General features: G+C 31.5%; 1 protein-coding gene across 2 annotated transcripts in view; it reads left to right on the forward strand.

The window, feature by feature from the left end:
- The window catches only part of LOC106337365 (zinc-finger homeodomain protein 10), a 1,449-nt gene extending 1,037 nt beyond the window's left edge, over positions 1-412 (forward strand). The window contains exon 2 of one of the 2 annotated variants that reach the window (XM_013776462.1): positions 1-412. In XM_013776462.1, coding sequence (XP_013631916.1) covers positions 1-206 — 206 coding nt within the window. In that variant the 3' untranslated portion in view covers positions 207-412. The other variant, XM_013776463.1, reaches the window with a different exon arrangement.
- The last annotated feature ends 11,654 nt before the right edge of the window (positions 413-12,066 follow it).

Genomic DNA, 12,066 nt, shown 5'->3' on the forward strand with positions numbered 1-12,066 from the left:
CCATCGCCGCCGGAGCCACCGAGATCCACAAAACAGATAACGGCGGTGGAGGAATCCTCGCTCCGATTCCCGCCGGTGAAACTAACAATAACGGAGGCAACGAGCTTCACCACAGTGTTAGTAACGGCGGAGGAGGGTTTGATAGTGATAGTGGTGGCGGTGGAGGAGCTCACGGCGGTAACGTAAACGGGTCGTCGTCGTCGTGAAGTAAAGATCAGAGTCAGATTCAATAAAGAAGCTTAAGCTTTGTAGCTTTAGACTAAGCCACTCGTATTATCATCGTTAATTACTTCTATTAATCTTAATTAAAAACCTTAAGCTGTGTTTGGTTTGTAGTTTAATTTTTAGTTTTAATTAAATTTACTTTACCACGACGTTGTCTCGCTTGATGAGGAATAATAGCATTGCGAATTAATTCTAACTAAATCTTTCTTTCAATAAATGAACCATTAAATGTGATTTAAGTTCCAATAAATTATCTTGTTTCTAATGAAGAAACAAAAAGATAGTCAGATAATTTAATTACTAATCTTCATTTGGTTTCTTATCTTTAACTTCAAGAGAATTTTCTAAATTTTATTTGTGACCAAACTACAATGTATGTGTACTATTTCTTTCTAATCTTAGGTCCAATTTATTTTTATATTATAAGGTTATATGATACGCCATTTATTATTCGATTCAAATGAATATCCATCATTTTGATTAACATTTTTTTTTTGTTACCATCAGTTTCCTCTTTAATTATGTCCTTCTCATGGATTCTTCCTGATAACCCTTTTTTAGTATATGCTTTAGTTTTAATTATGCTTTAGGTTTGACATAACTTTTTCTTAGAGTTTAGTACAATTCATACTCAAATTAGACGACTATTATTTTATCACATCGTAGCGTGTAGTATTCTATAATTAGGTTAGTGTGGCTCTCACCAACTACTTAATAAGTAAAATATATGCTTATAACTTGACAATTTCTAAATAGGGTCTAAGGCGTGGCACTCACACTAATCATTGAGTAGATTGAATAGTTTGAGAATAACTTTCCATTTGAGGAAACGTAGGGATTAGTATTGAAATGTCGGCTTTCGCGATTAAAAAAAAATACTATAATTGAGATTAATTTAAGCAATTAAACTAATATTTATAGTATTTATTATGTTAATATTTTAATATTTTTTGTCAAGTCACATACTCTTTCCGTATTGTTTGTAGGGTCAAAACTTTACAGAAGCTGAGGTTATGGCCCTAACTGCCATATACCATGTGCACCGCCTATTAATTATATTTTATTTTCGTAACGTAACAATTTAGCCATCAATACACATTATCAAAACAAAACGATATAATTATCCATAAAAATAATAATTCTAACCTTTTCACTTTTTGTGAAACAAAAATGAGAAGGAAAACCTTTTCACTTTTTTTCTTGTCAGCATTTTATTCTGTTCTTTATCAAAGGAAAATATCATGTTTAGAAATGAGAATATATTTTGAACTACAAAATAAATAACAAAACATACAGAATTATATAGTACTAATTTATAAGAGTTATTCTTGGGTTCACCCCCTAGAGTGAACCTCTAGATTCACCGGGCAATAGGATTTCATTATTTCAAATTCGATATCTTTTAAAAAAGAAAACAAGATATTATCAAATTATATTATGTTTTTAAAATAAAAAAGTAAAAAAAAAATAGCAGCTACAGAAAAAAGAATTAAAAAAATATTTTTAACGTCGTCAGCAAAACACTAAATCCTAAATCATAATCCCTAAACCCTAAATCCTAATCCCTAAACCCTAAATCCTAAACCCTAAACTCTTGGGTAAACCTAAACTCTTGGGTAAACCCTAAACCCTCGGGTAAACTCTAAACCCTTGGGTAAATCCTAAACCCTTGGATAAATCCTAAGCTCTAAATAAAAATACTAAACCCTAAAACTCTAAACCCTAAGTCCTACACCCTAAACCCTTGAGTGTTTTAGTGTTTAGTGATTTTGATTTAGAGTTTAAGATTTATCTTAGAGTTTAAGATTTATCCTAGAGTTTAAGATTTATCCAAGGGTTTAGGGTTTAGGATTTAGGGTTTAAGGATTAGGATTTAGGGTTTAATGTTTCGCTGGCGACGTTAAAAATATTTTTTTTGTAATTATTACTATTTTTTATTTATTTCTTTTTACCTTTTAATTTAAAAAAAAATAATATAATTTAACAATATTTTGTTTCCTTTTTTAAAAGATATCGAATATGAAATAACACAATCTTATTGGTTGGTAAACCTAGAGGTTCACCCTAGAGGGTGAACCCAAGAATAAGTCAATTTATGATCAAGGCTGTTTCTCAGAGTTTAAGATATAAACATTTTACTATATATTTTAATATTTGTTTTGAAAAACTTGAAAAACTATACATATTACTTTTTTACAATTTGAAAACTAAAACTAATATTTTATTGAATAATGTTCAAAACCGGTCTTGATTTATTTTATTTTATGTTTTATCATAAGAGATATAACTCATATAAGTATAGGCCTGAGACTTATTATCCGAGATCGAGATTCGATCCGAGATCCGCTCCAGATCCGCTCCGAAAATAGGATATCCGGGGTGCCCAGATCCGGATCCGGATAGTAAAATCTTGGATCCGTGCAAACCAAATCCGGATCCGGATATCTTAATTTTTAGATCCGGATATCCGGATCCGGATCCGTATTTTTAAAATACATTAAATTTTTAAATTTTATTAATATTTATATTTGTTATATTAATATTTATACATGAATTAATCTTATAATATTATATTTTAGTTTTTACAATATTATAAACATATATAAATATATTTATAAATATTTAATTTATGTATTATATTAAAAAAAATTAGTATTTTTGTTAAAAAATTATTTTTAATTATTTTGACGGATCCGGATATCCGCGAATAATAGAATATCGAGACGGATATCCGGAAACCACGAATCTGGATCCGGATATTAAATCTACGGATCTGGATCCGGATCCGGACACCCTAAATTTCCCGGATATCCGGATCCGTCCAGGGCTATATAAGTAGACTTGAAAAGAAATGGCCCACCATGTTTTATCATAAATGTTTAGATCTTCAAATTTAAATGTGGCTCGTACATAACTATTACTCATCATGATTATATATAGCGCTCCAGTTTCGTGGAAGTTGTTCGTTTTTTTCAATTTCATGGAAGTTACTTATAAGAAAACTATATACGCGCGATTATGTACAATGGTTTTCTATTATTAAATGGTTGTGATTTACATATATAGTAAGGCTGTGATTTATCTTTCTTGTGCACCTAACTGGAAATTACCTAATTACCTTATACATCAAACTATTTTTAAGTTTTTTTTTTATTTTGAGATTCTTGCCAAATTTAGGTGATAATAAACAACACTGATGATTAGTAAACACACATAAATATTTTATTAATAAAGTTTGACACCAACTAAATGGGTGACATTAAAGATTTGTTTAAAGAGATTACTTACCAAGAAGGGGAAAACGGCAGATTAGTGCTTTGAACTAAGGTCATATCGTCTAATCGATACATAAACTATTTGCATGTGCAATCTGATACGTAAACTAATAGGAAATTTGAATTTAGTACCTAAATTAGAAATAAAAGGCTTTTAAGTGCCTACGACCGACAACGGTGTCAAATAAACGGTAATCTTTATCTGTGATATGCTGATTGCTGATGTGGAATAAACGACTTCGTTTTAATCAGTGAATAAAATGCACTTGTCTACTATCAAACCCGAATCGCTCGAGTAAATAATACATGATTAACCACTTGTGCTAGTATAATAACTTTATTTATGTATGCAAAGGAAAACGATATTACCTTTTACATTAGTGATTATATTCCTCTCTTTTTTTTCATCAACACCAACATGTCCAACCAAAAACAAATCTCATACTAACTCACTGTGTTTTCTGAAATAATCAAAGATTTGTTTGGGTAAGATCTCATTGAAATAGATAATTTGGTTTTAGGGTTCTCAAATGTTGCTACGATTATATTTCGTGGCAACCTTGTTTTTTCGTTTGTATAACATTATTTTATTCTGTGTTCAAAAAAAAAAAACATTATTTTATTCTAAATATCATTTGCCACGGCTAAATCATAGTAAATTGTAGCTAGTTGTTAACACGAATTGCTATGATTTTTTTGAAGCAAGCTAACCACGATTTTTCCGTAGAAATTTTGTGGCTATTTTTTCCACGATTACTTTCATAGCAAATGGATACGTTTTGCCATGTTTTACTTTTCATGGCAAGTTCATGGCTTCTTTGATTTAGCCACAAAATTTGTGTGGCAATTTTGTGGACATTGCCCTGTTTTTTACTAGTGGTTTCACCGTACCTAAAATATGTAAGAAAGAATTAAAAGATTTTAACCTAGGTTCGAGTATATATATTTTTGTATATGTGTGACTAGTCTTATATGGACGTTATACATAGCCCTAAGCAATGTCTATATATAGGAAACAAAATTATGATTCAAATATGTTGAATAATCCATGCAACACAAAGTTTTATCCGTTCTCAATAGATTAAAAATAATTAAACAGTTATAAAGAAAACTAGGATACAACCAGCATAAAAACGCGGATAATATTTTTTATATGTTTATCGAAATAAACATTTAATAGGAGAAAGAGACTAAAACTTTTAATATGTAAATGGACTTTGTGTATTGTTTATTTGAATTTTTAAAAATAAATAAATAATAAATTAGATGGTTTTTTGCATGAAATTTTTGTAAATTGATATATCTTAAAATATTGAGTTCTAGGTTGCTTACCGTTTGTTTTAATGTTTCTAGGTCATTAATCTTCTCTTTATATGTAACCATAAATTATATTCAATTTGTAATTTACGAAACATTTATCAAACTTTTTGATCTGTAAATTACTTTTCAGATTTAATATAAGAATTTATTGTTATAGTTAGCTATATATATATATATATATATATATATATATATATATTTCAACGTATATTCTATAAATTGTGAGATTTTCTCAGTATTCTTCTATGATAAACAATAATTTGGTCTTGGATATATATATATGTGTGTGTATATATTTTAAGAAACTGTTATCTGTTTCTATTAATATTTACAAAAATGGTTGTTTATTGAATCATTACTTAGATTTATTATAAAATAGGTTGTTACCCAAATCTAGGATGAATATTATTTAACATAGGATTTTGTTCGATATTCATTACCTATATTGTAAATAATATTAAAAATTATAAATAGGATATATTGTATATATTTGTATAATCAATTGTGATTGGTAGGCAATTTTCGTAAAATATATTATATCATCCATTTCTTGTTATCTTAATTGATTTACATATTTTGATATGATCAGATATAATATACAAACAACAAATTTTATTTTTATAAAATGAAATATATATGACGTCCAAAAAAATGATATATATATAATGTCTAATATAGTTAAAATGGATGACCAAGTATATATTGTTATTTATTTGATCAGGTAAAAATAGTGAATCAAATAATGTGGTAGTTTAACAAAGCAGAATGACTTGTATGTAATAATGTGATCTAATTAACTTCTAAAAAGAATGGCCCAGGTGACCATTTGGTTAGAATCGAGAAAATAAATGATTTAAGTGTTTTGCTAGTATTCAATTATTAATTAGATTACATGTTTGAAATACAATGATTCAGCATTTTAAAGATATATCCTATAATAGATTGGTTTATTTCAAATTTAAATGACAACTTTTTATCGGTAGATAAAATTAGGACTTTAAATTAATAAGATAGATTATGACTTATGAGAATGAATAGATTTCTTTTGAAATAACTTCAATAGTAAAAATCTTGGTGAAAAATACTTTGAACGATAGACAGTGGCGGAGTTAGCCTTTGATTTTATAGAGGTCATAAACTATAAACTTATTTATTATAGATAAAATGCATATATGAGTATTGAACACAAGACATAGACGTCGAAAAATGAATCTTTAACCAACACACCACAATAATAACTTGCGATATAAGTTTTAAATTTAAGTTTTATAGATTTAATAGGGGTCAGGTGACCAAGTTTTTTAGTATAAGTTTTTTAATATAAGTTTTTTAATATAAGTTTTTAATATAAGTTTTTTAATATAAGTTTTTTAGTATAAGTTTTTTAATATAAGTTTTATAGATTTAATATAAGTTTTTTAGGTTTTTCCATTAAAATATTTTCTAACCTAAACCTAATTTTGATATTGCTCCAACAGCCCCATGCACTTTCCGTGCTAGGTCTTAAGTTCTAACATCTAACTCAGAATCAATTTATTTTTCTTTGGTAGTATAGGCTGAGGAATCTATCACAAATCGAATAAAGGCTAAAGCAATAGTCACTTGGTAAAAAGGAAAGAAACAAACAAACTAAATCACTATATTTTAGTTTTTGTTTTTTTGGAATATGGTTATGCATGACGTTGAATGGCATAAGCTGGAAGATATGTATATGCTTATTTAAAGAAAGCTGAGATTTTCGAATCAAAGCCCAAATTTCGTGAATCTTTTGCCCACATCCTTTGCATAAAAACACATTTTCGCGTGAGATGAAAACAAAAGAAGCTAAAATAAAGAGAACATGTGAACGCTATCTTGATAACATCCTTAGTTGAAAATCAATTAGAGAGGACCACAGAATCATTAAATGATATAAACCGCTTTATATGACGTTTTCTTATTTAATCACCGCTTCAGTAAATTTATATTTTGGATATGGTAAACCAGTAGGTCCAAAACTTAAACTCAATTTTATTATTCAACTTGATTTACAAACTTATAGAAAAAGAATTGAATAAAAACTTGGAAATTTGCATCAGATGACTATAGAAACATATGAAAAATTACTGTTACAAATCCTTTAATTCCACCGATGCCCCTCAAAATATGAAAAGATTACGTCTGACAGATATATTAACTGTATCACGTATACGTGCCAAAGCCAATAATTAAAGGTTTGCCTGTAAGAATACAAATTGTTTTAATACCCTGGAAGATTGCAAGAAACCAAAGTTTCCAGTAAAACTTTCTCTTTTCCGTGAACAGGAAAAGACTAAAACTCCAAAGAATTTTCAGATCAGAAATTTCAGATCTGATTGTTTTCAAAAAATGGTGGCTTCCAAGATCTTCGACTTACGTGATTCATCTGAAACCGGCGATGATTTGGCGATTCCTGACATGATGTTCGCGCAGGGAGAAGAACCCCTTGGGGTTAGGGTTCTAACTTACCAATCTTCTAGAGCCATAAACTTCATTCTGAATGCTCTTCATGAAGATGAGGTTGAGGCTATTCGGGCATCGGCGTTTGGGAAGCTTGTGGAAATAGCTGAAAAGCCTGCGTTCTCGGGCAGATTTACAAGGTTTACTATCTCGACAATTGAAAGTTAATAAGAAGCATGAAGTGTGGTTCCGGTTTGCTGATAGTCCCATAAGATTCTCGTTGCGAGAGTTTGCAATAGTTACAGGGCTTCCATGTGATAAGTATCCTAAAAAATCGAAATTGAAGATGAAGGCAAATCTCAATGAGAAGCCATACTGGCCGACGTTATTTGGAAAACTCGAAATGGTTAGCGTAAAATCTGATGTTAAGATGTTGCGAAAGAAGACGGTGCAGAATACAAATATTCGGATTAAGATTGCATGTCTTGCGCTCCTATCCTATGTCCTTCTATCAACAAATCTTAATATGAAGATTATGAGAGAGAATGCGGAGGCAACTGAAGATATTGATGAGTTTTTCTGGTTTCCATAGGGAAGGATGGCGTTTGATATGCTAATGTCTAGCATTAAGGAGATGGATGAGATAGCATTATCTCAGAATTCCATCGTTGTAAAGGGTTTTGTGTTAGCTATCCACTTGGTTGTGGTTGAATCATTTCCATCGATGACTGAAGTTGTTGTAGAACATTGCTCCTCATCCGAATCAGACAGTGACGATGATGCTGACGAATGTAGACATAAACTTGGGAAAAAACACACACTCAGCCCCGGACATGCTCGCCTTGTTGATTCCAAATCCGAGGTAGATATCATTTATTTATCGGCTTAAACGTTATGTCCAGTAATCCAGTAGAAGTAGTAAATAATATACTTCATATTCTGACATTAGCGGTCCTTGAATGTAGGTTGCAGTAAAAAGTCTTATAGAAGAAGACCCGGTCAGACCCATCGATGAGAACAGTTCACTACTTATGTTTGTCATGTTATGTATCAACTTTGTGTTATGTATCGCCTTTGTAAAAGTTCTAATCTAATGTTGTTAACTGTCTTAATTAATGCAATTAAGTAAACTTTCTTTCTACGCGTATGAGTCATACGAAGGCGTAATGTGAAAGATATAAAACATGATTTATGTATTTAATCATATATTTTTTATTACGTCACGTTGCAAGAGTTTTTCTATAAGCCATTTACATATAGAATATGATACCAACTATAAATAAGTTTAAAATCATTTAGGCTCCTTATGACGTAAACTTCCCCCGACACTTCTCTGACATTATATCTATACAAATCTGTATACAGTGGTGCACGCAGGTGCGTACAACGTCGAGGAGGGCTATTTTGGCAAGGCAAGCCCAACATTATACCAAATCTTCAAATACATTCAAAATTTGTATCGTTGCCCAATTACCGCCCACATTTTGTATATTCAGCTAAATGGGCCAAAACTTGGAAATTTGCATCAAATGACTATAGAAACATATAAAATTAGGTATATGGAAAACCACTGTTACAAATTCCTTAATTCCACTGATCCCTCTCAGAATATGAAAAGATTACGTCTGACAAGATATATGACTGTATCACATACACGTGTCAAAGCCAATAATTAAAGGTTTGTCTGTAAGAATAAAAATTGTTTTAATACCGTGGAAGATTGCAAGAAACCAAAGTTTCCAGTAAAACCTTCTCTCTTCCGTGAACAGGAAAAGACTAAAACTCCAAAGAATTTTCAGATAAGAAATTTCAGATCTGATTGTTTTCAGAAAATGGTGGCTTCCAAGATCTTCGACTTACGTGATTCATCTGAAACCGGAGATGATTTGGCGATTCCTGACATGATGTTCATGCAGGGAGAAGAACCCCTCGGGGTTAGGGTTCTAACTTACCAATCTTCTAGAGCCATAAACTTCATTCTGAATGCTCTTCATGAAGATGAGGTTGAGGCTATTCGGGCATCAGCATTTGGGAAGCTTGTGGAAATAGCTGAAAAACATGCGTTCTCGGGCAGATTTACAAGGTATTTACTATCTCGACAATTGAAAGTTAATAAGAAGCATGAAGTGTGGTTCTGGTTTGCTGGTAGTCCCATAAGATTTTCGTTGCGAGAGTTTGCAATAGTTACATGGCTTCCATGTGGTAAGTATCCTAAGAAATTGAAACTGAAAATGAAGGAAAATCTCAATGAGAAGCCATACTGGTCGACATTATTTGTAAAAGTAGAAGTGGTTAGCGTAAAATCTGCTGTTAAGATGTTGCGAAAGAAGATGATGCAGGATACAAATATTCGGATTAAGATTGTATGTCTTGTGCTCCTATCCTCTGTCCTTCTATCAACAAATCTTAATATTAAGATTATGAGAGAGCATGCGGAGGCGATTGAAGATATTGATGAGTTTTTCTGGTTTCCATGGGGAAGGATGGCGATTGATATGCTAATGTCTAGTATTAAGGAGAGGGATAAGATAGCATTATCTCAGAAGTCCATCGCTGTGAAGGGTTTTGTGTTAGCTATCCACTTGGTTGTGGTTGAATCAGTTCCATCGCTGACTGAAGTTGTTGTAGAACATTGCTCCTCGTCCGAATCAGACAGTGACGTTGATGCTGACGAATGTAGACAGAAACTTGAGAACAACACACACACTCAGCCCCAGACATGCTCGCCTTGTTAATTCCAAATCCGAGGTAGATATCATTTATTTATCGGCTTAAACGTTATGTCCAGTAACCCAGTAAAAGTAGTAATTAATATACTTCATATTCTGACATTACCGGTCCTTGAATGTAAGTCGCAGTAAAAAGTCTTATAGAAGAAGACTCGGCCAGACCCATCGATGAGAACAGTTCACTACTTATGTTTGTGATGTTATGTATCAGCTTTGTATTATGTATCACCTTTGTAAAAGTTCTAATCTAATGTTGTTAATTGTCTTAATTAATGCAATTAAGTAAACTTTCTTTCTACATGTATGAGTCATACGAAGGCGTAATGCGAAAGATATAAAACATAATTTATGTATTAATCATATATTTTTTATTACGTCACGTTGCATGAGTTTTTCAATAACCCATTTACATATAGAATATGGTACCAACTATAAATAAGTTTAAAAAAATTTAGGCTCCTTATGACGTAAACTTTCCCCGACACTTCTCTGACATTATCTCTATACAAATCTGTATACAATGGTGCACGCAGGCGCGTACAACGTCGAGGAAGGCTATTTTGGCAAGTCAAGCCCGACATTATACCAAATCTGCAAATACATTCAAAATTTGCATCATTATCCAATTACCGCCCACATTTTATATATTCAGCTAAATGGGCCTAAAAACTTCTAATCAACTTTTTTTTTTTTGTGCAACAATTCTAATCAACTTGATTTACACAATCAAACCCAAAGTTTTAAACAAACACTATTTCTTTTTCAATTTTCAGTATCCAGTTGAAAATATCTTTTGGAGCTTAATGTTGACAAGTGGCTCCGAACAAAATTTATAGGAATTTTGGCAAACCTCTTTGTTGGAATTGCAAGATTTTGAAAGCGACGTATTCATCTTCGCAAACAAACTAGTTTAGTGTGTACTTACTTACATGTTAAATCAGAATACAAATAAATGAGAAATAAAATTTTAAATTGGATAACATCTCGTATTTGAATTTAAAGTAAGACACTTTTATTAATATGATTTTAAACTTAAGACCATTATGTTAATTGAGAAACACTTTTTTAAGTTGTAACATGACTATGATTTTTAGGTATCAACAACCCATCTTTTATCATATCTCATATCAAAAATCATTCACTAATTAGTTCTACAAAAAAATCTTCATCATTCTCATCTAATATAATTTATATAATAAATATGGAAACTAATGATATTGAATAATCAAGGTTTGATAATAATTTATATTTTTTAAATTTTATATTATTAAAGTAAATTAAAAAATCATATTAGCGATATAATAATATATAAATTTTTTCGCATATGTTATATTATAAAATTTTAAAAACAGTTATAAATTGAGAAATCGGCCAAAAAAACACTGAACTTTGCGAGAATTGCCAAAAGAAACCTGTACTCGAACCTGACCAATAAAACCCCGATTTTTTGTTGATTTTTTTAGTTAATTCACAAACTTACGGTTGACTAACCAAATTAACACACCGTTAACCGACAGTTAAGACAGTGTTAACTCACCGTTAATTACTGCCGTTTAGTGAAACTACGTCGTTTCATTCAGTTGTTTTGTTAAACACAAAATCTCAAGACGACGTCGTTTTTCTTAATTAAAATTGTTGTTGCTGCCTGGACTCGAACCCGTGCACTCGTGGTCGTAAGGGGGTATTGCCACTGAGCTAGTGGACTTTTCGGAAGGTTATCACACATGTTTATTTTTATTGATCAAAAGATGTGTTTGATTGCAATCAAACAAAATGAAACCCGTGTTTGAACGTAACCCTAATTTCTCAAATCGATTTGGGGATTTCTCTTGTAGAGATGGTAAAGACGAAGTTCACAAGGAATGGAAAGGAGGTAATGATTTTCGGAGCGATGAGGAATTTCGATTACGGGAGTGACGAAGCGGTTCAAGAGTCGAAGAAGGGTGGAGAACGCGATGCTTCTGTGAGTTTGCCATCGCTGGAGAGATCGAGGATTCGTAAAAGCGTTGAAGGGATATCGATGTTGGCATCTACAGAGGTGTCGAAGGCGTCGAAGACTAGGCGGGGAACTTCATATGGGTCGCCTGCGTCATCTCCGG

This window comes from Brassica oleracea, chromosome C4 (assembly GCF_000695525.1).
Source record: "Brassica oleracea var. oleracea cultivar TO1000 chromosome C4, BOL, whole genome shotgun sequence".
Lineage (NCBI taxonomy): Eukaryota > Viridiplantae > Streptophyta > Magnoliopsida > Brassicales > Brassicaceae > Brassica > Brassica oleracea.